This window comes from Colletotrichum costaricense (genome assembly GCF_030867565.1).
Source record: "Colletotrichum costaricense strain IMI 309622 chromosome Unknown Scaffold_17.1, whole genome shotgun sequence".
Classification (NCBI taxonomy): Eukaryota; Fungi; Ascomycota; class Sordariomycetes; order Glomerellales; family Glomerellaceae; genus Colletotrichum; species Colletotrichum costaricense.
In genome coordinates, this window is record NW_026848246.1 from 104812 (window position 1) to 130291 (window position 25480).

A 25480-nucleotide genomic window follows, 5' to 3' on the forward strand; every position below is an offset into this window, starting at 1 on the left:
TGGAGGTGATGGGTTAGTTGGGATATGCGGCGGGTTGAGAGGGTTCGGATGGTCATGGGTTTGGTGATGGCGATGAATGGAGGTCGAGGGTGATGGATGCGGATTGAGGTAGGTTTGTTTTATGAGTGAAGTTGAGAGGTGAGGAATGTCGTGTGAGGTTTTTTGAGGTTAGGTGGTTTTTTTGGTCTATGATTCATCATTGGGCCACATGGTGAGTCGCGCCAGCCTTCACGTCTGTACTCGATATTGGTATTTTCAATCATTAAAGCACTTTGATGAGACTTTATTGAAGACTTTTTATATGACATATATAGCTAACTTGATCTCGGGTGCTGACAGCAACGAAAGTTATGGGCAGGTTGCGAGCTTTGGCGGGGTCGTTGAGAAATACCCCGCTGTCGTCATGACGTCGATGAGGCCGCGGAAGAGGGCGCAAGTCGACAGACATGCTGTGTTCATTCGTTCGCTTTTTGATTTGTCTGGGTTTTCTGAACCGATGATGAATCCATGAAGAATTCCATGTAAGTTGCCCTCCTCATAGCTGTCATATATTCGATCCAACCCGCCGACCATGGGTGGAACGATGTGTCGTACTTGTCAGGATGCAGTTCAGTCTCCTTCCACGCATCGAATGACTTGTCCGACACTCTGCACGCCCGTTTAAATCGAAGGATTGACGATGCAAACTCCGAGGGGCTGTTACAATGTTGTTTAGTCAAGTAGAGACAGCTGGCACAAATAGCATAGAAATGCAAACGTACTCCGTGAGCGTGAGGTCTTCGACCGATCTCTCTTATGCCCTTCAAAGACATTCATCAACTCCAGGGTTGGAGTATCCTTCGTACTGCAACTTCATCAAATGTATGGTAGCTGCTTCTAAATTAAGCGCGATGGGCCAGATATGGTCTTTGCCATTGTCAGAGGCAGTCAACGGGGCCGTAAGAAGGTAATGCATCACAATATCTCCGCCTCCGGCTTCTGTCTCCTTGATAAATTGACGTACTGCTTGAAGGCGGGGAAATGGTTTCTCTGTCCAAGTCAATGGAGCCATGAGCCCTAAACACGGGGTACATTGTTAGCTTCCATCAAGTCACAAGAGAAACTTACTATACTTCCAGGGGAGCCCTTTTCACTTACTCGACATAAGAATCCCAGAGATGCGATACAAAGTCTTGCCCTTCTCAGATTGCCACTTACCCTCTACCTTTGGGTACGTGTTAGAGCCCTCGCCCTCGTCGGAGCTATCGTCTGAATTCTTAGCAGGAATGATGTGCCCTTCCTGGCATTTCTGAAGCCTGCGGAGGCTTCTCTTCAGGCTGGCAAGTTCCTCCTCCAACTCGTTGCTTCCTGCGAGATCGCGTGCCAACATCACCATCGCGAGTTCAAAGATAAAGGTTGTCGCCCTAGTAAGGCTGGCTAAGTGGATTTCTTTATCATTAGATGTCTCTTGGGCGTCTGACTCCAAGATTGTGAGCTCGTTATTGTGTTGGTTAGCATTCTTGCTATCATTTGATAACTCCATCTTTTGCAACGTGACGTGGGAAGATGGCGAACATAGGATAGACCTAGATTGAAACACATGGTAATGACGAGCGAGAGAAGATTAAATATCCATATGAAGGTTCACTGTTCGCTGTTCTTTGTCAAAGAGTCTGGATACCTTTGGTCCATGAATTCTCAGATCACAATAACGCTGTTCATGTCTTTGTTGAAGACATCATCTGACATGGTCCACCTCGCTAGCCCCTCGCGGTTACCAGTGATGCTTTCCTATGTGTTATCGAACCAGACGCTCCATAGCAATCTGACTTGTAGCTGGGTCATGGGCTTTGGCGGGGTTGTCAGGGCGATACCTCGAGCATTCAGTGACCAGAGACCCCGATTGATAGAATACTGAGATATCTACATGTATAATTCAAAGAAACCAAACACCTACTGTATTCAAGGGCCAAGCAGTCAGACGTCTTCTTCATTTAATCGCGTTTGAGGCCTTACAACATCTAAACTCTTTCCAACACGCCATTTAGTCTTATATTTGGCGGCGAGACCAAATTATCTTCAACTTAGACCGCAACGCCATGAGCATAAGTACACGATTGAAATCACTAAAGCCAGATTTCCCCGTCAATTTCTGTCATCAGCCTACGAGAGGGCCGTCTACTATTTAAGCCTCTATCTCGCCCTCGCCGACGTCATGACGCTCGGGTTCGTACAAGTCATGCCCTACCGCGGCGAAAATCTTGCCTACTCTCCCAAAGATTTCCCTAATCGTCCGATCTCGAATGCGCTGTGACTCCTCATCGATGACTTTGGTGCCTTCTTTGTCCTCGCTAGAGAGCGGGTTCGGAGCCGCGTACCACGCGCCGTTCACTATAGCCGCCTCGTGTTCCTTTAGGAGTTTCGCATCTTCCCGCTCAAGCCTCCGAGAGTGTCAGCCAAGTGAAAACATATTTAGCGGCAGAAGACAGATGATAGAGAAATGTCAACATACTTCCCCTCACGAAGCTTATTTAGCATGCGGCTGAGGGCCTTTTCAGAACCTTCATCTTTTATTCGTTTGAACTGCAAAAACTCCAAGGAGATGGTGTATGCTGCTAAGTTTGTCACCCTGATATTGAAGTCTTCGTGGGCAGCATCGGACTCTATAGCCAAAAATCCGTGATTGTATCCCCACTCGCGTGCATCTCGTATCAGTCCATAAATTGTGCTGTCTCCGCCGTTACTCTTTGCCTCCTGCATCAACTCGAGCGTCTCGTTGTCTTTTTCGTCTTCGGCCTTCTCGGTATATTGATCCTTTGCGCTATCATCGGGGCCCTTTCTGTGCCTTTTGAGAAATCGCACCAGTGGCTTAACTTGTTTGAGTTCCCCCGGTCTTTGCTCCATGTTGAGCCCTATGCACGGGGTAAGATGATTAACTTCCATTAATCTTCAAGAAAAACCGTTCAAAGCTCCAGAGGGGCCCTGGTACGTACAGCACATGAGCTCGTATGCAATTCCGCTCAAGACATTGAACCTTGCCGTATGCCACTCATGCGGCAGCTCCGAATGCCCGTCGGAGCATTGATAATCATTGTGACATCTTTTAAGTCTCGCAAGGCTCCCTTCTAGACTCCTTAGCTCTAGATCGTATTCAACGGAGTATTCTATTTTGAGCTCGCGTGCCAAAGTCTTGGTGGTGAGCTCAAAGATGACGATCATTGTTCTCACTACGCGGGATAAAGGACTGATTTGTGTGAGAGATGTCTTTTGAACCGTGGCTCCCTCGAGTGAGAGTAAGCGGTCATACAGTTCCTCGGCATGGAGGATGGAATGCGACTCCATCTTTGGTGATGCGAGTGACGAAATCAAGATAAGGAGCTAACGAAACATGAAATCGGGATGGCGAGGGAAAACAGGTCAAATACATTTGGGGGCTCACTGTTCTCCTTTGTTGCAGAGTTTAAGTGTTTTTTGGACGATTGATCAAACCACAGTAGTGCTGTTCTAACATCTTTGTTGATCTATGTTCTTCTTCAGATCACAGTGACGCTGTTCGTGTGTCTTTGTTGCTCGACGTTACCTGACATGATCAACCTTAGCAACCCCGGCGGCAAGCAAAAGTACTTTCCCACACGCACAACCAGCTTGGGCCCAGATTCGAACGACAACGCGACTTGCGGCTAGGATGTGAGCTTTGCCGGGAGTAGCCAGGGAGAGACCTCGCTGGCGTCAAGACGCTGGCGATTTTGAGGCTCAAGCAATGGATAAGTTCTCGTATCTCGTGGGGAAACCTCAACAGCGCAGCCTGGCTCTCTTGACCAAAAGCTGCCGCGTTTGCCACGTTTCTCTAAAGTCCGGTTCAGCTACCTTCACCAGAGGCCCTTTCAGAAAATAATGCACCAAGAATAGGTAGCCTCGACTGTGGTTTCAAACTGGGCATCTGATTGCTTCACCTCAGATGAGTAAGGTATCCTATATATACTATACTATGACATCGACTTTTGCATTAATTCATCAAGTCACCGAGGTCCATTGGACTTGGACTGCGAAATCTGTGCCGACAGTTGTCCCGACGCCATTATAAACAGTTCAAGATCTTGCTTACTTGAATCGACCCTTGAAGCGGCGAACTCTGCCCGCCCCAGTGACGTTCCCATTGAATCTGAACTACTTGGATTGTTCTCTCTCTCACGAAGAGCGGATAACTTTTGGATGGATTTACGCAGCATTTCTGGCGTTATTTCGGGAGCCTCTGCGTCTTCCTCCTCCTCTTCTTCATGGTTAGAAAGTCTGGAGACTGATCAGACAAGTGTGAACACATGTATGAATGATATACGGGAGACATGAAAACGGAAACCCACCCATTCTCACGAACTTGAAATAGCGCCTTTCCCACTACCTCTGCGAGAACTTTTGGGTCAAACTTTTCCTGCGGTATCATCCGACCCTCTTGTTGCATTAGAGACAGTTGCCCTCTTTCGATCGTGTTGAGAGCACGGTTGGTGGCCGTCTTCTCAGAAGGGGGGTGCAGCTGTATCAAAGATGCAGCGTTGTCAGCCAAGCTTCGGATGATATGATTGATTTCATCTTTGCGACCCTTGAGTGGGATGATTGTGGAATCTCTATCTCCGTCTTCATATCCATCTTCTGCCCGTTGGAGCCATGTATGCAAATTCTCAGTCTTGGTCTTAAGAGAGTCTGGAAGTGGCCTTTTTACCCAGAGTGACCAAAGAGACGGAGATATAAGCCCTGTAAATGGGATTAACTGGTAAGCTTCTGTCGATATATTACAAAAGACACTATGTAGGCGATTCACGCACGACTACTTACTTGAAATAAGAATCGTCATCGTACTCAAGATCTTGAGCGTTTTGCATCGCCCCTCGCTAGATTTCTCCAAGATAGCACGCAGACCCTGACTGCCATTGTGATGAAGGTTCATCCAGAGCTTGAGTTGATTGTGAATCTGCCGAATATCATGCTGCTGGATACAGAAGTCTGACTCTGGCTCGCAAGGCAAGGTGTTCGTAGTGTCTTTCAAGATAGCGATAATTTGTGCCGTAAACAATGTCACCTGAAGTGGTCCTCTAGGGCCTTCCCCTAAGCACGTTAAGTCTTTTCTTGTGCTTATTTTCACCTTATTTTGTGGCTCCGTCTTTCCGGTTGGCAATGTGAGAGGGTTACGCAGATCGAAAGAGCTGAAGAACAGGAGAACGATGTATCAGAGCAGATTAAGTATGTTTGAACAGGTCCACCGGCATCCTTTGTTCAGGACTCCTGATATATCTGCCGATAAGTCAACTTCAAATCACAGGCCCGTTGTTCATGTATCTTTGTTCAGCCGTATAACCTGCCTTGGTATGCTTCGTTAGCCCGCAGCGTCATATACCGAAACAGAGAACAAAGCCTTAGTCTATGACCTTGTTCATTCATTCACCGTGAACGTATATGGAAAATAATAGAAATTTATCGATAGACGAGCAGATGTAAGGCCCCAGATCTTCCAGAGACTCTAGCACAGCAGAGACCGCTATTATCGTGCGCAGGAAGATGCAGGATAGTATACCTAGACCACACTGCTTTCTTGTATCGTGAAGTCATGTTACCATTTGGTTCTGGGGCATTAAAGTGATTGAGAAAGTTACGCAGAGGAACACGATATAAGTAGTGAGATAAGAGCATCGGGAACTTGAAGTTTGTAGTATCATGGATCCTAGGCATTCTGCTTTTACTTGATTCTACGGAGAATCAAGTCAGCTCAGGCTCAGAAACATTCATATTACGACATTGAAATGGCGAAGTAGCATATCCCGGCTCTCGTCTACATGCGTACTACCCTACAGCCCACCTCAACTTTTGTGCAAGCAACATCTCTTATTTGGTGCAGCAACGAGTAGACAGAGTGTGTGTTCATAGTATAATTTGGGCAAAAGCCGAGCTGGTTCTTTGGTATCAGTGTCTCGCCTCACTTCAAATTACTAGAAGAAAATCCTCCAACTGCTATAGCAGCAGTTACCACTCATCTCTCTTCACTCCCTCCTTCTAAACATTAGTCCCTTGACTTCTAGAAAATATCATAATTTGGAGGACGTATCATTGCATTGATCAATCTTTGAAACGGCTCCTATTCCCCCTCCCATGTGATGTAGACGGATTGAAGCTCCCGCTCTCAGCCGCGTATATCTGGCGGGCAAATTCGACGTTGAAACCCCGGCAAAGTGTCTCTTGAACGAGACACAGATTAGTTATCGGGCAGCTTCAACTTCAATTTCATTTGATCATGGGGAAAGGTTTCCTCAGACCATGGACGACCCCTGAAGTCAGGGCGATTAGAAAGAATACTCTTCATACTGACGTAGAATTCTTGGGTCGAGATGCTGTGAGAATATTAATTTAGTAAACAACAGCGTGTTAACGGAGAGGACATGAAATTTGTGCCTTACATATCAAATTCATAATTTTGCAGTAGATGGAGAAACTCGTCTTCAAAATTAGGCCCCTGGCGCATAACTTCCCCAAGATAGTCTGCGACTTCTTCAAGAGTGACTGGCCCTTCTCGTGTCATCTCAAAGATTTGGGTATCATCTGGATGAGTAGGAGGACACTCTACAACCATGATCCCTGCGGCTGAGTTGATTTCCTCGGCATCACTACCAGCAACTTTATCTTGCTGACTGGTGTTCGATGGCTGGCTTTCTGTGTCCGAATCAGGGTTTGAAGGGAGAGCCGCAAGAGAGATCTCTTCAAGATGACCTCCGAGGTGACTTAGAATAGCAGTCTTGCCACAACCGGTGTCTTTCCGGCATAGCGGACACTCGGATTCTTTCCACTCGGGCCCAAAGTGGTCGAGAGCGAGGTGTGAGACCCAATCTTCACGAGTGCCGAAGACACCCAGATGCCCACACGAGGGTTCTAGGCATTGCCAAGGCATCAAGTCGTTGTACAAGTGCCGTTTCCATGCAGACTTATTTTCCACAGCAGTCGCTCTACCGCACGCCATGCAGAGAAACCCACCCCTGGAGCTCCTGGGTAGAGGCGGCAAGCGTACTGAGGTCCCTTCACCGCCGTGGTATGACATGATTGTCTCGGCGTAAGATGAAGGAATAGATGATCCAAGGCCTGAATCTGTGAACTTAGAGCTCGTAGGTTCCAAACCCTTGATCTCACTCGGATGCATCAGCCGAGGTCCCTTTGGATCCTCACACCATGCCCAAAAATTCTTGTCCCTTTGCTCTTTGCCTCTCAAGAATCGCTCATAATTGGCCTTCCCGAGACTGGTGACGAGCTCCTCATTCGCTTTGGGAAATTGCTTGCCTATGAGTTGTCTGTAAGGTTCGTGCGGTTTCCACTTGTGCCAAGACGAGTCAAGGGGTTGCCTCGCGTGTTCAATATCAAAGATGGGTTCAGAGAATAAGCTATCGAGGTCCATCAAACTTCTGGTGTCTGCTTCAAGATCTGCGGTAATTTGCGCGATATCGTCATCATCATACTCTGATGATCCAGTCGAAGATTCACTCTTTGAAAGGTCGTCTTCGGCTTCTTGTATCAGTTGCCGTAAGTTTTCCACCTTGTTCGTAAAGCTTTCTGAAAGTTGTGTCTTTCCTAAAAGGCCTGTCGCCCAAGTTGATGCTACGAGCCCTAAATGTTGGACAACGACAATTAGCTTCGGTGCAACTTCGATTTGAAATATTACTCGGCGAACTTCAGACTTACTTTCAGTGAGAGTCGACCCTATACTGCATAGAATCTCAAGCGTTGCACCTCGTAACCGACAAGATCGATCGAAGATTTCATCGGAGGCTGCGCTGGAAATCCCATATCCGTCTGACCAGAGCTGAAGTCTGTCGGAGCTTCTTCTAAGACTAACAGAGTATGATCGTGATTCTGAAATTCCATTAAATCTGTCGATCAGATATTTGTTGATGTCCTGAAACACGGCGACCGTTCCTTCAGTCAGGCGTGCAACAAGGCTAGCACCCACATGTGGTGTTTCTCCGGCCGCCGCATTTAGGAACAACCGGATGAGATAGCTCGTGTCAACGTTTCCTTCTTTCTTGAGATTCAAAGAATCCATTTTCTTCATCGACAGACGTGGTTGTGGATAAGGCAGTGACGGCGAAAGTGCGAGCGGGGTAACAACATGTTCCAACATAATCGCCAGCCTGCCTCCTTGAGGCGCAATGGTGCTTTAACCAATGAGCTGACGCCTTTTGCCGCCTGTTATGCCAGACCTGGTGTCAACAGCCTGATCTTTACATTTTGAGGTGGTAGAAAAGAACACATTCCTAGGATAGAATCATGAACTGGAAGATCTGAAACGGATGTGCAAATGGATCCATTCTCTCTGACTTTGGGCCTCTTGCCGTTGGTCGGCGGAGCAATCAAGGCATGCTCTGTTGTCCGCAAGAAATTCAAGACGTTTCGACACTACTCGAGAGAAGTCCGGCGCATCCAAAAGCAAGTTGACCGTCAACTGAACTTCTTTACGAATGAGATACACCTGCTGCTTAGACGAACTGTTGAGAATGAAGAGACGATCGCCTCAATGCTTGAGAATGAGAACACTCAACAATGGCATAGCTCTCAGATTGAGGAAGAGATGAGAAAAGCACTCGATGAGGATTATGATGTCTGCCAGGGCGTGATTGAAGACATCGTCGGCGCGGCGCAAAGCTTTCAGGACGACTTCCGCTGCTTCGACGGACTCACGGCAGAGTGCCGACAGGCAAGTGGAACATGGCATACGAGAATGATAGAAGAGAGAACTGACATGCCATCACAATTCTAGGGTGAAAGTCTCAAAGATGCTGTGCGTCGGCTTCGCGGACGGGTGAAAATCTCACTGGACGAATCCAGGTTCGAGAAACATATCCAAGATCTGCGAGCGTCCATCGACGACCTCAAACGTATCCGAGAGCAGAGGAGTGAGCTGAGACGGAATAAGAATGAGCTCATAGCAACGAAGCAACCTCCTGGGAAACTAAGCCAAGAATACGGGCATATCGGTCAAGTCAGGAGAGCGTCGAAAGCCTTCCACGAAGCCCTTGCCGAAGCTTGGTCTACCTCGAGTACTTCCACCGAGGTACTCGGCATGCGCCATACTGTTCGACTGTTTCTGGATACCACGGTCAAAGACGATGTTCAGATGCATGTTGCTATATCCTGCATGGGCCATGAGCTTACTGATAGGTGAGCGTTCCTAGTGCTTATACCTTCCGGGTAGTATGCTGAAGATCATAGAACGGTGGTACAGGAAAGACTTGCTAGAATTCTAGTGCGATCACAGATACGGACGTGGATTGCTGAAACCGACAACTCTACGTCAGGCGTACCTGATCCAGACGAAAGACCCCGGCAGAAACGAAGAAAGGTCCGCTTTTCGGAAGACGTGCGAGAAGAGGCCGGCAAAGAAGATGATGAGTTTGACGCAACGAGGGGCGTGAACCATCGCCAGGGCTCATCAGTCAACTTGTGCTCAAAGGGTCTATGCCCAGCCTTGAATAGCGTCTTCAACTTTGCCTCAGAAGGGGTTTGTAGCGATCAATGCCTAGGGTACATTGACAGCTCATCGCAAGATCCATTCCGGCATTCGATTTACCCTGGATCTGTGGACAATCACAACCACATCATGACCACATCTCAAGCTCTGATGTCAATGAACGACGTGTTGATGACTCCTGCCGAGACCACGCTTTCCATTATCGACCAACTAAAGCTGGCTCGTGACATGGTGAGCGCGGTTCTCAAATTTTACTCCACGCCGTGGCTGAGAGAGTACTTCACCCTACGGGACCTCTCCTTCTTTCAGATGAGCGGGGACTTTTCGAGGTGCCTTCGGACCCTCCATCTAGGCTTCGACTTTGTCCAGTCATCCGCTGCAAGCCTACCACGAAGCATGGAGGGAATAGAGGCGACGGCCGTGCAGGACAGCAGCGACGGCAGCCCTAACGAAGTAGAGAGCGCTGCCGAGCGCGCAAAGTTGGAGTACGGTATACGCAACCTGACGCTTTGGAGTCTCGGTATCACTCTGCTTCAGATCGGACGGTGGTCTAGCCTAGAGGCCCCGGAAGACGTTCTCAGCGTTCGGAGGCTGTCGCGGCAGGTCCCTACTTTGGGTCCGAAGTACAGGGACCTCACCAGGAAATGTCTGGAGTGTGACTTTGGATTCGGTGACGACTTGTTGAAGCCGCGCTTGCAGCAGGCTGTATACGAGAGCGTGGTTTGCGAGTTGAGCGATATGATCAAGACACTGGATGTCAGCGATGATTGAAGATGTTGGACAGCTTCCTGAGGGAATTGACGTTTGGGCTGCGACCGGGTAGGACAAGTCATACCCGCAGTCCACAACCTTCAAGACCACGGGAAGACGTCATTACATTGTTTCACGGTATTGTTGTCTTCCTCAACCTCAAGAAATGTTCAGGAATGTTTCTTGATGACGTCGCGTCCTCCCTTCCCATGAAGCTGCTTTGCAGAGACCACCAGATCCGGTGATGAAAAGATTCGAGTCAATATGGAAGTTATGACTTGACAAACTCTTGTTCTCCCAAGGGCCTCCAAAGTACCCATAAGAGACTAAAAGAGGACTAAGCTGTCTCGAGGTGAGATCTCCCCAACAAGCCGGTCCTCGAAGTTGAACCTATCTCGCGCAGTACAACTTTCGTTCGCACCGTGAGCGGTCCACAGGGTCCCGGGAGACTTCTATTCTTTGATGACATGGCTCAAGTTCCCAGCTATTCTGAACTCATAAGACACAGACCCATTCACAAGCGCATCGTAATATATTCTCTTTCCATCCTCCACGTAGGCTATGCGACGATCCTTCCGAGACGGGAGCCGACAAGAGTGTCCGTCAAGTAAACAAATACGTGGCAACAGTAGGCACATGATGTGAAAACAAAACGGGAACATACCAATAGCTACTACTACGAACTCTGCTACCTTCAGTCCTTTGCGAGAAGTCTTTACTTTCGGCGTCCGAGGCACCTCCGAAAGAATGACACCGGATGCTGCTTTTCCCCGACCGTGTCGGCGGGCAGAATCGTTTTCAACTTCCACAACCCCTCCAAATAGTCAATATCCCTGACTATACTTTCATAGATTTGACCAAACTCATTCAGTACCGCCTTGACCCAGACCTCCTTCCACTCGCTGCCTTGCTTCTCTATCAACTTTGCAATAACCTGGTTGACAGTGTCATCCAGCGCAGTGTCATTCAGTGTAATCCAATGCTTCACGGCTGGGTCGTCTGCAAGTTCCGTAATCTTAGGACGGACATCTTCGTTCGTCACAGTCCAGTGTAGCGGTACCAAAGCTCCGCAGTCTGGATCGCAGTAGGCACCTTTGGTCCTGTCCATCTCTTCACGCAGTTCCCTGACCTTGGTGATGAGATAGTCATAAGGCCTCTGCTGTGCCCACACAGCCCAAAGTGACGGATCCGCGAGTCCTATGTATGAGGATGAGATGGTAAGCTTCATGTTCTTTTCGAGTCAATAGGCAACTCCTGGAGTGTTCCGGCAGCTGCATGACCACTTACTCGAACAAAGAACTCTTGCAATGCTGTTCAATTTCCGAAGCGTAAGGCATCGCAGCTTTTTATATATCTCTAAATAGCTATCCCAGTATCCATTAGGAACCTTGTAGTCGTTCGACCATCTTTTGAGTCTTTTGTAAGCTTGTCCTAAGTCGTGCTCCTCATAGAAGAAGTCGAGTGTTCGACCGCGAAGATGGTAGTCAATTGTTTGGAAGACAATAAGCATTTTTTCCACCAAGGGTGCCACACGAACCGGTTCCATAAAGTTTTTCTCCGTCGTTGCTGCGCAATTGGTGTTGTTTGAAGTAAGCGCTTTGCTAGTACGCGGTGGCGCCATCTTTGGCAGCGCGAGAAGTTGATGAGGGTTAGGAAACAGCTGGGAAATTGCGAACAAGACCGAAATATATGTTCAAGTTTGTAAATGGACAGGTCTGCCGGGATTCTTTGTTTAAGCACCTCAGACTTTGTCCACCTCGATGATTCCTGAAATCGATATAACGCTGTTCATGAGTCTTTGTTGGTCTATATAACCTGCCATGGCTAACCTTGTCCACTTGGACGTGGTAAGGGGATGAACAGTCCCGTCGCTTCATTCTTCAAGAGGACAAAGGAGCCTCGAAATGAGAGATCGGTCATGCAAATGCCTGCGGACTAGAAGACGGCCCAGCCAAATCCTGGTCAGGGGTCATGTTGAAAATCAATCAAGCCTCTCCAAGTCGCGGAGATTTCAATCTTGGGAGCGCATAGTGGCACAAAATTAAGATGGAAGACGCGGCGTTGTTCTTACATTCATTCATCTATTCTCAATTCATAGGGCCGCACATAAGTCTGTTGCTGGGAAGGTAGATTACAATGGAACTCCAAGTCCTAATCCAGCCCCGGCAACCACCCATGGGTATCCAATGAATTCAACCCTTCAAAATTAGGACTCGCCGTATCCTCAGACGACTGCCTCGGCGGCTGCGGCTGCGATTGCGGAGGCGGCGGCTGCATACCCCCACTCCCGCTCGAAAACATAAACATCTGATCGCTCGCCGGCATCCCGCCTCCGCCTCCGCCGCCGGGCTGAGACGTGGCCATGTTCCACGCTTCAAAGTTCTGGTGCCACTTTGCGCCGTCGTTGAGGAACCAGTCCTGGTCTAGGCCTTGGAAGACCTGGCCGGGGGATAGTTGCTGCTGCCGCGACGCGCTGCCGGGTCCGGCGCGGGATGTCTGTGATGGGGCGAGGTTGTTGTTCATTGGTGTGAAACGTTGTTGCTGTTGGTATGTCGGTATCGACTGGGCGAGGCCGGCTTGGGACCAGCCGCCTAGAGAGTTGGGTCCTATGCCCATTCCGTTGTGAGATTGATGAGAGGGCGGTCTCGCGCCGCTGATCTGCGCAAGAGACGCGCTCGCCATGAGCAGATCCGTCGGACTAGGCGCCACATCCTGCTCGCCAGTCTGCGGTTGCGCAAACTGGTTAAGCGGGCTATACTGATCCGGCTTACCCATCACCGGCGAAACAGGGCCCTGCGTCGGCGAAGGCGACGACGCAACAGTGAGATTCGACCTCGGCGACGGTACGTCAGAGGTACTAAACGTGCCGTACGTCTCGTCCGTCCTCCGCAGCACGGCCTCGGCCTCCTCGGGCAATTCGACGTTCCATTTTCGCGCCAGCACGCTGATGATGCTTAGCGTGCGGCGCGCGCAGAGCCAGTCTTCGGCGATTTCCTCGAGATGCTTCACGCCGTGGATGATGTCGCGCTTGGCTGTCTTCTCGGGGAGGTTGAGCATGTGGATGGTGCAGGCGCTGTGGACCATGTAGACGGCGATGTTGCAGATTTGCCGGAGGTTCCAATTTTTCTTGTAGAGGCGCATGAGTTTGGAGATTGCGCCGGCGTTGGCTGTGCAGATGCGGCGTGGGGAGACGTGAGATGGGAGGGGTGAGGCTGCGGGTGTATATTTCAGGAAAGGGCGGAAGAGGTGGATGTACTGGAGGTGGAAGAACATGCTGGGATAATGTTAGTATCGTGAGTTTGTTGAAGAGTGTGGTGGCGGGCTTACTGTACGAGGATTACGTTAGGGAGTTGTCCTTCCTTTGGTTCCAGTTCGTTTGGTAGTTCCTTTCGCCAGTCCTCCAGCCTCCGGTGAAGCTCGCTCAGCTTCTTGAGTTCCACCGATTTCCCACTCGAGCGGCCAATGTGATTTGGATGATAAAAGAATAAAAGTAAATCGCTGCTTATCTCACAAAGCTTCGAGAGTTGTAACCCCACGGCTCGCGTCCTCGACGGCTGACTGCACGTCTGATCGAACCCCGTATCCGTATAAGGCGCCCACAGTTCCGCATCCTCAGAGGGAAAGACGTCGTACTTGGGCACGTTGTACGAGTTCTTGGGTATCTGCGGGAGGCGACCCAGATAGTTCGACCACGCCTTATCGAAGAGGAAGCACCCCCAAAACGTCATTCGCCTTGCGTCGACGGCGTGCTCGCCGAGATTCTCCTTGTCATTAGACATGCCGCCGTCGTCAAAGTTGAGGCCAATATCCTGGGCCATGCGGAAAGCCATACCCGAGTACACCCAGCCTTTCGCCTCCCGCCCGCAGCCGGCCTCCCGGACGGACATGAGCGCCAGAGCCTGGACGGTCGTGAGCTTGGGCCGTTCGTACTCATCATTCTCGACAATCAGACGCTTCGCCTCGGCAAAGAAATGGTCGCCCTTTGTACGGCTGTCCCCCGGCGTCCCGTACGCTCCCGGCACACTGGTGAAGTGGCATCCGAGGGATAGCATGGCGTTGACTAGGAGTGGTGAGCAGTAGATGGTGCCTTTGTAGTTGAGACCGTGCTTCCCCTTGAAGAAGTCACGATAGAATAGTGTTTTTGATAGTGTCGTGAAGTATGTGTAGTGCCAGTTGAAGTACATGTTCATGAGGTGGGCGATGAGTTCCTTATCTTGCGTAACTCTCGTCCAGCTGGTGACGGGGTCCTCATTGGTGAGATTCGCGTCGGATTCGGGTTCGTTTGTGTTGGCGTCGCCTGAGTCGCCGAGGTAGATGAGATGTGATGTGCCTCCGATGAAGCGTACTGAGCCGTTCTCGAGGCGCAGTTCGCCCATCTTGCGAGCGAGTTCCCTCTCACCCTCGATGGGCATGTCGATCGTGTAACCGTCGTCTCCATTGTCGTTATCCTCGGCTTCCTGGAGCATAGTCTCATGTTTCAAGATCTGCTCAGCGACAGTGTCAAGGCTGTCGCAGGTCCTGATCCTCTTCACAATGTCGGGGACCTCATCCTCGTTTGCGTTGAGAATGGCCTCGATGAGAATCTGCAGTGTCGAGTTGCGCGCCTTCATACTATCGACCTTTTCCTTGTAGACGCCCTTGCGGCGGTGGTCCGAGTTTGGGTCATAGACGCACTCGGTGCCGTAAACGCTGGCGCACGCAGCGCAGCTGGGCACGGCTCCGTCGCATTTCGATTTCCTCCGGCGGCAGGCGATACATGCTGTGCTCACGCAGCGCCGCTTCTGTGACGCCGAATCGCCTCCTCTGCGCGACGACTTCTTCTTGGCCGCCGGTGGTTGTGGTTGTGGTGCGGACGAGGATGATGAAGAGGGCTGTTCCGGGGGATTGGTCAGGGAGCCGCCGGATGTGGACGACAAAAGGAGATCTTGATCGTCCATCTTTCCAAGACACGTCTCTGGCTGCCGAGTTCCGAACTAATGAGATGACGTTGACGCACCGGAAGTGGTGAGGTGAGCGACCGGAGATGCTGAGTCCAACTTTGATGCGGTGCGCGGAGATGTGGAAATCAGATGGGGACAGCAAGTCCCCGGGAGACGGGGTGGATGCGACGGGCGGCAGCAAGCTGAAGTGACAGCCCAGGGCCCCCACCGGAGCAATAAGAATCAAGAGCTGCAAGACAGCGATACCCGATGCCGAAGGAGGGGGTACCGCAGGGACGGGAGCGAGAACCGTGGAGAGAGAGAGAGGGGTGTGGAGGGGTGGTTCGCGGGCTGCGGGCGTCTCACCTCTCCGTCGATGTTGAAGGTACCCTGTCGTTGAGATAAAGAAGCGGCAGGCTATTGGGCGTGCAGAGCGTGCGAGTTGGCGCGAGGCCTGATAACGAGCCAAGGGAGTCGATTATCGAGGCTTGGCCTTTGATGACGATATAATACTTAAAGACTGGTGGGCTGCCGCTATCTCATCGGTTTTGAAGCAGCTGTGCTCTTTGGACGATATTGCAGCCTCGAGTCAGCCTTGGGTTGGTTATTATAAGGGCGCTTATGAGTTGTCTGGTACACGGTCATCAGAACGTGAGATTTCTCACTGAAAGGATGACTGAGAATAACGGTTGGGCGAGAAAGCAGCACATGTCTTGGAGCAAAGGTGACGCTGGCGCATCTCAGCCACGGGCAGTTCGGGGGACTAACCACAATATTGCATATGCGAATTGACTACTTGCATATTACGTACCAGAAAATGCTCGGGTTGAGGCAACTTATGCGTGAGGTGAGGTGTTGCTTAAAAGCCGCAATGCGTTAAGGAAACGCTGAGAAGGCGGGAGGGGCAATTGGACGGCTCGAAAGGGGGCCGAAGCGGATAAGTAAAGTTCGCGCCGGCGCCGGTGGGAGAAGCACTGCGGCTTCTATTGCTGTTCCGGGTCTCTGGAAAGTGTGATGAGAAATCCAAAATGTTTGACTTGACGACTACCTATGGCCGGAATGCACAGAGGCTGGGATTAACTTGGGTTGCGGCAGGCCAACAGGCGATTGCGGTAGTGGAGAGGTAGATCCGGCCTAGGCACGTTTGTTCCGGCGCAATGTGGAATCAGATGCCGGGTTGCTGCGTGAGGCCGCCGGCGGAGTATAAGGTTGTTGAGGGAAAGAAAATGCTTGCCTTTTCGTCATACTGTACTGCACTGCACAAGGTAAGGTAGTCTCAACAGGGGCCAGCTGATGAGTCTCTCCCGCGTGCCCGTGACTGCAAGTTGGTCGCAGAAAATGAGCAATTGAAGAAAAACTTGGAAAAGAGTTTTGCTGACAATTCACCTTCAGAGTCCTGACGGCTGGGACGACTTGAATACCTCCGCGGCCCGCAGCTCCACGAATTGGGAGGCGAGCCGGGAAGAAAGGGATACCCTAGTTATCCTGTAATGCGGCTGGCGTAGTGGGGTTTCCACTGTACTCGTAGTATATCCGTAGCAGCAACACTACTAGGAGTCTAAGCTGTAGACAAATCTAGACGTGTTGTAAGATGCAAATGACTTTCCAGTCACCGGTATTTGTTTACATGAGCTTGGGAATAAAGACATGTTAAGGTGTCGAAACGTCCACCTGGAAGTGTCAAGGACTCCTTACTATCATTCACGCAGTATTCTATCCTTACTTAAGTATGTTTTAAGCAACTCATATCTCGAAGATGAGTACTCATGGTAAGTATGTTATTGAAGTCGGGAACTTCTCGGCAAGTAACAGCAGACTCGGACATGTTCATGGCAATTTGCTTCATCATACCATTCTCAATGAAACCGCAGAGAGACATGATGCTCTTCACCCGAGTCCCTGCAGAGATCCGCTAGCGCAAGACATTTTAAGGTCTCGCTAAGCTCGTGCACGTGCCACAACCCCCACCAACCCTCATCCCCCACCTTCACTTTGATCCGTGCGCGCGGGGCTTCCCCGGCCGCGGAACGGCCCTCGAATGTTGAAGAACTCCCGTTACTTTGGACTCCCGATACTTTGATCCGAATACTCACCTGGCTTTCGGTTCTGACGTCTGTCGATTGACCCTGGACTATCAGGCGCTCCAGCCTTACTATTATTTTTGAGCTCCGTTGTCGAGAAAAAGCCTAGACGCCGCCACCATCGTCTGCCACAAGTTGTCACAGATTGGCGGTTCTCTGCCCACACAAACTCGAAAAACCTTGGCCCGGAGCTATGGCCTCTACCCGCAAACACAATACTTCTGAGTCGCAGCCTACATCAAAGTGCTAAATGCGGCAACCCAATGGCCGAAGCCCTAACCGTAATAGAGGTCGCCCTCTGCATTACTGAAGTAGTCGAGCGCCTCTGCAAATACATCTCGGCTGTCAAATCCGCCAAAGATGACATCCGCAAGCTCACTCAGGAGCTCCTCGCCCTCAAAGGCGCAATGGACCACTTCCACACACAAAACGAGCGTGGCATGGATAATCCCCTACAGGAGCAGGCCCGCGCCATGCTCAAGATGACTCAGGAGACCCTCGACGCCATACGAAAGAAGCTCGGTACGCCAAAGACGTCGTCCTTGGGCCGCGCTGCCCAGAGTCTGGCCTGGCCTTTTCGGCAGGGTGATGTTGAGACATATTTTGCTACAATTGAGAGAGCCAAGACCTGGTTCATCATGGTCCTGATGCGGGATTCGCTCGATACTACGGCATCTGTGTTGTCAGAGATGCAGAAGCTGACGGCGCTTGTGCATGAGGATATTATTGCGCGCAAGACGGATCGGATGCTGGAGGAGACGGCTGATTTGCTCATGTGGCTCTCGCCCGTCGATAGTGAGTACAAGCTTGTCAGTTCTAGGCAGGATCGCGCGCCGGGCACTGGCAGATGGATAGTCGATAAGACGTTCCTAAAATGGCAAAGAAGCACTCCCACTGATCGGCCAGTATTCTGGATCACTGGAAGGTGTAAGTCATGTCGCCGATATTTGTAGTCTGTGCAGCATCCCATTGACACAACAAACAGCAGGATCCGGCAAGACGGTGCTTTTGTAAGCATAAACAAGACTCTCTCGTTGCCTACGCCGTACTGACTGAGACAAGCTCGCGGCTCGTTGAGGACCTCAGAGCACACCCTGGCGATGAGAATTCGGAAGAGAACGGCAACATAGGCGTCGGTTTTCATTGCTGCTCTCTAGACGACGCGGCATCCCAAGCCGTGCCGAACGTCTTTGGCTCCATCCTGGCCCAGATAGGAGCGACGAATCCCAGTATCCTCGATCACGTCCGGCCACTGAGGAAGTTGGGGAACAACCTGATCCCGCAGAACAACCTGACCGTCGAACAGATTCACGACGTGATGGGCGAAGCTCTCGGGCTGTTTGATGTCTTCTATCTCATGATTGACGCTCTCAATGAGACGAGCCAAGAATCTGTCATTGTCGAAGCCCTCTTGCACCTCTGCTCGAAGCACTCTAACCTAAGGGTCCTGGTTACGTGTACGCGCGAGCCGGCGCAGCTTGAGCCCAGCATATACGTCCGACATATGAGCACACAGTCTATAGATTGTGATATCGAGGTGTATGTGGAGAAAAGGCTTTCGAGCGAACACAGTTTCCAGTCCTTGAGTGCGAAAATACGAACCGAGATCAAGGACAAGGTCACATCAGAAGCCGATGGGACGTGAGTATTCTGGCTGGACTCCGTTGTGGTCAAGACTTACAATGCGGCAGATTTCGATGGGCCAAATTATGCATGGATAGACTCAGCACCCTCCGCACTGGAAGAGACGTACGACGAGCTCTGGTCGATATCCCGTCTACACTCAACGGGTTTTACGCCGGTATCCTCACCCGTGTACCCCAACAAGACCGGGTCATGGCCCGCGAGGCTCTTGCCTGGCTCTGCTTCTCTCTCCGGCCGCTTCATCTCAACGAGCTCGCCGAAGCTATCGTCCTCGAAGGTGACGAAGTTGACATTGACGATGACGACCGACTCACCGACCCCTCTGCCATCATCGAGATCTGCCAGGACCTAGCCCACGTAAGCGACCACCATGTCACCCTCGCCCACGACTCCATCCGCACATTTCTACAATCAGAATGGATACGAACTTCCTCTGCCTCGGAATACGCGCTGGACGCAGCCGCCTGTCACCAAAAGATCATGCGCAAGTGCCTCGCCTACCTCAGACTCGAGCCCTTCACCACAGGCCCCTTGGACGAGCTCCGGCACGTGAAGACCAGGTTCGCAGCCTACCCGCTGCTCAATTACGCTACAAACATGTGGCCCATCCACTCTGAGCGCTTCCCCCTCGCAGACGAAGACGAGAAGCTCATCCTCGACTTCTTCGACACCAAGAAGCTCTCGCACGGCGGGGCCTTTGAGGCGTGGGTGCAATTCGTCCTGCGCTCGTCGGACCTGGACGTCATTCGGCACACGGAACCGCTCTACTACGCCGCGTCGTTCAACATGACGTCTGTCCTGCAGTTGATACTGAGACCTGAGTACAAGGTCGACGTCAACAAGAGAGGCGGACGGTTCTCGTCGCCCCCGTTGTTTGTGGCCCTTTGGAGGGATAATGTCGAGGCGGCCATGTTGCTGCTCAGGGCCGGGGCGAATCCGGATTCTTGGGATACGAGTGGGCAGACTAGTCGGCAACTGGCCACGAGTCGAAAGCACCACGATGTCGTCAAGCTCATGGAGGAGATGAGTCCGGCGGGGGCAAAAAGGGCGCCGACTTGGAATTGGGATAGGAGAGCTGAGGAACAGCGGGCGATGGAAGACGCTCTTGCACAAGCGAGACTGAGAAGCTATATGGATGAGGGCTCCTGAGTTGATACCCTTGCAAAGCATCTTTTTACCGGAAGGGGTTACTGCAGTTGAATAAAGACATCCTGAGCGTGAGTATCAAGTACACACAACTCGGCTGGGGTTGATCCCGAGGCAATGAACGGTTATTGACAGTCCTTCCAAGCCACACTCTTTCAGCTGGAACAGTGTCCATAAGGTATGTGGTGTAAGTGTTTAGGTTATGATTTCCACCTGTAGCGAGGGGTCATACCTGCTTGGGGAATGTCGGAAGACTTGGTGCGAGGTGGTGATGCAATGTAATGGGTGGTAAGAGACGCACTGCCACACCGAAGCCGGTAGAAGGTGAGAGGTGCTTAAAAGTGGAGACACTGATCAATGCCGTTGTGGCTCGTGGCGGTGTTCCGGACAATGCAAGATTACTAAGCCGGGAAATAACCCCCACTACAACCATCACGTCACGTCTTCCGGTGAAAAGGTACCTCCCCCAGCCTAGCAGCGCAGCGCTAACTGACGTGACGGGTGCGCTTGCACTCTTTCTTTCTCCAGTCCACTCACTGTCCACCGCATCATCCCGAGCTTGAGCAGTGCCGCGGGCCTCTCTTTTTGTGATCCCAACAACCTCACCCAACACCCTCACACCTCTCCTCCACCACCACCTTTCCTTTTGCCTTTTTCCTTTTCTTCCTCGCACCTTACTCCGCAGCAGTGGCGATCGGTCCTTTTCCGTTCACTTTTGTGACCTTACGATTGGAGATATGCGCATGCTCCATTATTCGGCTTAGCTCAGGTACGTCTTTCTGGTTCCATTCTCCAGCTCCATCACCCACCACCCCCAAAGCGGCAGCCGGTCACAGACCCGAATTACATGCCAAAGACACAACTCATAGCACACACCTCTCACATCTACTCTTCACTGGTTATATGCCTTTTGGGGTTTCCGTAAAATTCAAGCAGGCTGAGTTACTGACCTTGTGCACTCTAGGCTTTCCACTCTCCACGCTGCTCTCACCTGCCAGGTACCTGCCGACCTAAGATTACAACGCTGTCCTACCGCACCTTCCGTTCTCCACCGATAACGACCCCAACATCGCTTCGGCTGACGTTCTGCTCTCTACTGCGTACACCAATACCAACTTTGCATTGCGCCTGCCCCAACTTTGGCCATTCCTCGACAGCCTTCTTTTCCACTCTGATCCACACCTTTGGCTACTATCAACAAGCAGTCGAAGCTGCACAAGAGCTTCAGCGCCAGTCACCCGACAACAGCGCAACTCTTGCCCATACCCAAGCTTCTGCCACCAACAAACGACTCTATAAATCATTCAGTCTGGCGTTCCGAGCTCTTCGCGCTGCCGGCCTCGCTGTAGGCCTTGGTCTAACAGCCCTCGCCGCCTATAATAGCAACCAGGCCGAGATGGACTCACACGCCCCAAGAGGCGGGCACTTGGTTGCCACGGATGGCCGAGAGGTGGTTTACTGTCACGCCTGCTCCCATGAGTGGTGGCAAGATGAGCATGGTCTGCAGTGCCCTCGCTGCGAAAGCGAGATTACAGAGATTGTACGATATATATCCACTGCCCCCCTCCTGCCACATCTGCTGACATACACCCAGGTTTCTCCCGAGAACGACCCTAGAGAGATCGAGGACGGGCCTCCTCTTCACGATTCCCCGAGACTCAGACGTCACATCTACGACGACGATTCGGATCCTGAAGAGGCCGATATAGAGGAGCATCTGCACCGCGGCCCAGGCGGATTCGTCGTACACCGAGCCATCTGGGACAATTCCCAGCGCCCGGGACAGAGCCCAAACCCGAACACCCGCCAGCCCCCCGACGTGAACGATGGCGACCAGATTATTCGACGCTTTATTGATATGGTGAATGATTTCGGCATGGGCATGCCACCGCGACCTCCCGACGAGACTCGCCCTCCTGGCTTTGGCGCTGGTGGAAACATTTTTGGCGGTCAGGGCAATGTTCGCACATTCCAGAGAACAGGTCCCGGAGGCACCACGAGCTTCACGATCGCCACTGGACCCATCCATGTTCACCAAGGAGGAGCCAACTCGCCTGCTGGAGCTGGAGGCGACCCCTTCCAGTCGTACGTCAGCCTTGAACCTCGTGGCCAGCCACCGCCTGGACCTCGAATCACAGTCGTTTCCATTAGAACGAATGCTGACCAACTTCCTAGTATCTTCAGCAGCGTCTTAGCTGGAGCAGGACCCCCTCAACCGACCGGAATGGGTCCAGGCCAGGGACAGCGGGCGCCTAATCAAGCGCCCACACTTCTCCATGAGATTCTCAACATGCTCAACCCAGCCAATGCCTCGCACGGCGATGCTGTGTACACTCAGGAGGCCCTGGACCGGATCATCTCTCAGTTGATGGAGCAGAACCCGGCATCGAACGCGGCACCCCCGGCGACTGAAGATGCGCTCAGCAAGCTGAAGCGCAAAAAGGTCGACAAGGAGATGCTTGGCCCCGACGGCAAGACCGAGTGCACAATCTGCATTGACGACTTCAAGGAGGGGGACGATGCCACAGTACTGCCCTGTAAGCATTGGTTCCACGACCAGTGCGTCGTCATGTGGTTGAAGGAGCACAATACTTGCCCCATATGCCGTACGCCGATTGAAGAGCCCAGCGGCAGCAGCAGCATCAATGACAACAACAATAACAACAATTCCAATGCGAGCGGTTCAAACAACGGCGGAAACAACAACAACAACCCTTCGCAAACCCACCCTGGAGCAGCAGCGTCTGGCTCTTCAGAGAGCCACCAAGACTCATTCTGGCCTGGTAATGATCCGGGACACTGGGCAAACTCGATGAGAGGGATTCCCCCTCGATCGAGCTACATGGACACGACCCCCCCGGTTCCTGCCGACTCCACGAGACCCCAGTCGTCATTTGTCGATGAAGCCTATGGACGCTACGGGGCTTCCAGCACCGGCCGCAGTGATCCGCAACGTCCCCAGGAAACGAGTCGAATGCCCAGCTTCCGATCCGCTAGACGAGACTCTCATTCGCCCCCGAGCCTCCGCCGACACCAGTCGGATGTGTTTCGAGCTAGACAGCGGAGTCCCTCGTCTGGAAATTGGGACAGAGGTCAAGACAGCAACCAGGACAGTAATCAGGATGCCGGGTCCAATCACGGCCCGCTTAATTGGCTGAGAAACCAGTTTTCTCGAGGATCGGGTTCGGGAGACAGCAACCCGCGTGAGAGACGGAGACAGTGAGCTTGTGGCATTGATTAATGGAACGGAATGGATCTGGGTGGTTTGCCAATGAAAGATTTGAGCGAGCCACGCGGCTCCAACGCGGCCGGTAGGCATATCACGAATTACGACAAGGGTCGACGGCGTTTAGCATTGGTCACTGAGACCGTTATTTCTTTTCTTGAGCTCGTCCGCGCCGCCGTGGATCAGACTTTTAGGACCCGCAGGGCGTCTTCTGTACATACTTGGGACCTTGTCACAGGAAAACAGACGGGCATCCTCCTCTTGGTGGCGAGGGTTAGGCAGGATAAAATCTCGTATTGCAGTCGGCATGATAATAGACAGTATCCGTCCCAATGTGAAATGCATGTGTTTTGGAATGAGCGGCTAGTAGCGAAGTCAAGAGATCCAAACAGATTCAAGTGACCACACTAGAGGATGTATCGCAATACCCAATCTCACCCCAATCCCATTAAGGTCGCCCCAACAGTCACTCCAATGCAGAAGGAATTGCGTGCGTTTCTGTTGCAAGTATATTGCTCGTGAGGTAGAATAGAGATGTGTATACGCCCCGTACACCGGTGTCAAACAAATAGCCGTCGTCGTTACTTCCATACAAATACACATTACCAGATACTTGAGAGGGAGAAGCACGAGATAGTAAAGGATTCGACACAAGCGGTGCGCGATGCAGCCGTAGCCATACCCGCACATGTGTCGTCCTGTACATCCCCCTCGCCCCCCCCCCCTTCGAATGCAATCGCTCCTTTTCATCATCGTCTTCATCTCAGGTGCCCGCCCCTCACACCGACACCCCATAGTCCATCCCACTCTCTCTCTCTCTTTCTCTGTCTCTCACAGGTCGTCACACCTATCTCCTCTTAACATTCCTCACCAAAAACGCACCCACCACACCCGCCGCGACCGCAACACCACTGATGATCGCGACACCCATGAGCCCTTCCTTGGCGACCTTGTCGTCGACGAGCTGGCGCAGGTTGGAGGCCTGGAGGTTGGCGGGCTCCTTCTCGAGGAGGAGATCGTTGTAGCGGCGGGCCTCGCCGTAGTTTCCGAGCTTGTAGTTGCCGAGGGCGAGGTAGAAGAGGCACTCGCGGCGGCGCTCGGGGGAGACGCGGAAGATTTCGGAGAGGAGGCGGACGCCTAGTTGTTGGTCGTTGCGGGAGTCTGATTTTACGAGGCCCTGTTTTTGCGAAGGAGTCAGCAATTGTTGGAAGGTAGAAGGAGATGGATATGGGGTATGGGATTTTGGGGAGGGGGGGTGTGTATGACATCGGCTACATGGGGGGGGGGGGGGGGGGAAGGGGGGGGCTTGGGGAGGGGTGGGGGACTTGGGTTGGGGCGGTGGTTTCTTTGGGGGGGGGGGGGGGGGGGGGTGGGGGGGGGGGGGGGGGGGGGGGGAGAGAAGGGGAGGCTATCGTACCCATGCGTAGTTGAACTTGGTTTGGACGCCGACCATGTCGCCTTCTTTTTCATATTGGGCGCGGAGGACCTGGAGCTCGGATGCCTTGAGGGGCCTGCGATGCGAGGAGGGCTTGTTAGTTCACAATGATTTCGCATGTGCGGGTGTCGCGGGGATGGGAGATGGCCTTGAAGATGAGAAGACATACGTTTCCGCGTCGAGGGCGTCTGCGCAAATGATCAGTTATGGATTACTTCCCGGCGACATCATGTTCGCAGCATAGAAGAGGAGGGGTGGGGAGGGCGACTTACAAGGTAGATCAACCATGGCTGCGATGATGCGGTTGACTCGTGGCTATGGGAACGTCGTGCGTAAAGGTATTTTCTTCTGTTTTGATGGATCGTATGAGTGTCCTCAACTTCGTAGTGTTGTCGTGGGATGGATTGTTCGATCGTGTGAAAGTTCGAAAGCAGCTGTCACGATTGCAAGGTATGACAGGGCTGAAGATGCCAAAGCGTTGAAAGATGCTGAATGCAGAAATCGAGAAAAAGGTGGTAGGCTACATACAGCTGGGAAGAACGGGATCGGGGAAGAGTGGCTGAAGCTCTGACATTTGAAGATGCGTGGGGACTCTTCCGGGCGGGCCACTCTGGGGCGGCGGCGGCGACGGCGGCGTCATGTGTGGCGGATGACGATTGCTGGAGACGAGCTGAGGTGGGGCTGTTGAGTCTGTGACAGGGGTCACTGTCTGTGAGAAACTTAGTCATCACTGATTGTCGTCCGGGTGATGCCGTGCGATAAGGTAAGCTGGTGGCAGACGGGCAGCGACAGTTTTTTGTT

General features: G+C 52.0%; 8 protein-coding genes across 8 annotated transcripts; 2 read left to right on the forward strand and 6 right to left on the reverse strand.

Annotated features, from left to right (window-relative positions):
- Window positions 1-802: 802 nt before the first annotated feature.
- CCOS01_13212 (uncharacterized protein) lies at window positions 803-1522 on the reverse strand (the record flags this gene model as incomplete). Its single annotated transcript, XM_060461358.1, has 2 exons — window positions 803-1056; window positions 1138-1522. 2 exons carry the CDS (start codon window positions 1520-1522, stop codon window positions 803-805), a joined length of 639 nt encoding a protein of 212 aa, XP_060307786.1.
- A 642-nt stretch (window positions 1523-2164) lies between these two features.
- On the reverse strand, window positions 2165-3321 carry CCOS01_13213 (uncharacterized protein; the record flags this gene model as incomplete). The annotated part of the gene is made up of 3 exons (XM_060461359.1): window positions 2165-2420; window positions 2492-2891; window positions 2973-3321. The coding sequence occupies 3 exons, from the start codon at window positions 3319-3321 to the stop codon at window positions 2165-2167; spliced, it is 1005 nt and encodes a 334-aa protein (XP_060307787.1).
- A 3097-nt stretch (window positions 3322-6418) lies between these two features.
- CCOS01_13214 (uncharacterized protein) lies at window positions 6419-8053 on the reverse strand (the record flags this gene model as incomplete). Its single annotated transcript, XM_060461360.1, has 2 exons — window positions 6419-7617; window positions 7693-8053. 2 exons carry the CDS (start codon window positions 8051-8053, stop codon window positions 6419-6421), a joined length of 1560 nt encoding a protein of 519 aa, XP_060307788.1.
- A 255-nt stretch (window positions 8054-8308) lies between these two features.
- Window positions 8309-10249, forward strand: CCOS01_13215 (uncharacterized protein; the record flags this gene model as incomplete). The annotated part of the gene is made up of 3 exons (XM_060461361.1): window positions 8309-8694; window positions 8776-9168; window positions 9220-10249. The coding sequence occupies 3 exons, from the start codon at window positions 8309-8311 to the stop codon at window positions 10247-10249; spliced, it is 1809 nt and encodes a 602-aa protein (XP_060307789.1).
- A 694-nt stretch (window positions 10250-10943) lies between these two features.
- Window positions 10944-11456, reverse strand: CCOS01_13216 (uncharacterized protein; the record flags this gene model as incomplete). The annotated part of the gene is made up of 1 exon (XM_060461362.1): window positions 10944-11456. One exon carries the CDS (start codon window positions 11454-11456, stop codon window positions 10944-10946), a length of 513 nt encoding a protein of 170 aa, XP_060307790.1.
- A 923-nt stretch (window positions 11457-12379) lies between these two features.
- Window positions 12380-15165, reverse strand: CCOS01_13217 (fungal specific transcription factor; the record flags this gene model as incomplete). The annotated part of the gene is made up of 2 exons (XM_060461363.1): window positions 12380-13502; window positions 13556-15165. The coding sequence occupies 2 exons, from the start codon at window positions 15163-15165 to the stop codon at window positions 12380-12382; spliced, it is 2733 nt and encodes a 910-aa protein (XP_060307791.1).
- Window positions 15166-17491: 2326 nt separating this feature from the next.
- Window positions 17492-23241, forward strand: CCOS01_13218 (ankyrin repeat protein; the record flags this gene model as incomplete). Its single annotated transcript, XM_060461364.1, has 7 exons — window positions 17492-18155; window positions 18214-18238; window positions 18291-18869; window positions 18920-19899; window positions 21224-21558; window positions 21613-22103; window positions 22194-23241. 7 exons carry the CDS (start codon window positions 17492-17494, stop codon window positions 23239-23241), a joined length of 4122 nt encoding a protein of 1373 aa, XP_060307792.1.
- Window positions 23242-24091: 850 nt separating this feature from the next.
- Window positions 24092-24967, reverse strand: CCOS01_13219 (mitochondria fission 1 protein; the record flags this gene model as incomplete). The annotated part of the gene is made up of 4 exons (XM_060461365.1): window positions 24092-24421; window positions 24662-24755; window positions 24849-24867; window positions 24952-24967. The coding sequence occupies 4 exons, from the start codon at window positions 24965-24967 to the stop codon at window positions 24092-24094; spliced, it is 459 nt and encodes a 152-aa protein (XP_060307793.1).
- Window positions 24968-25480: the final 513 nt, after the last annotated feature.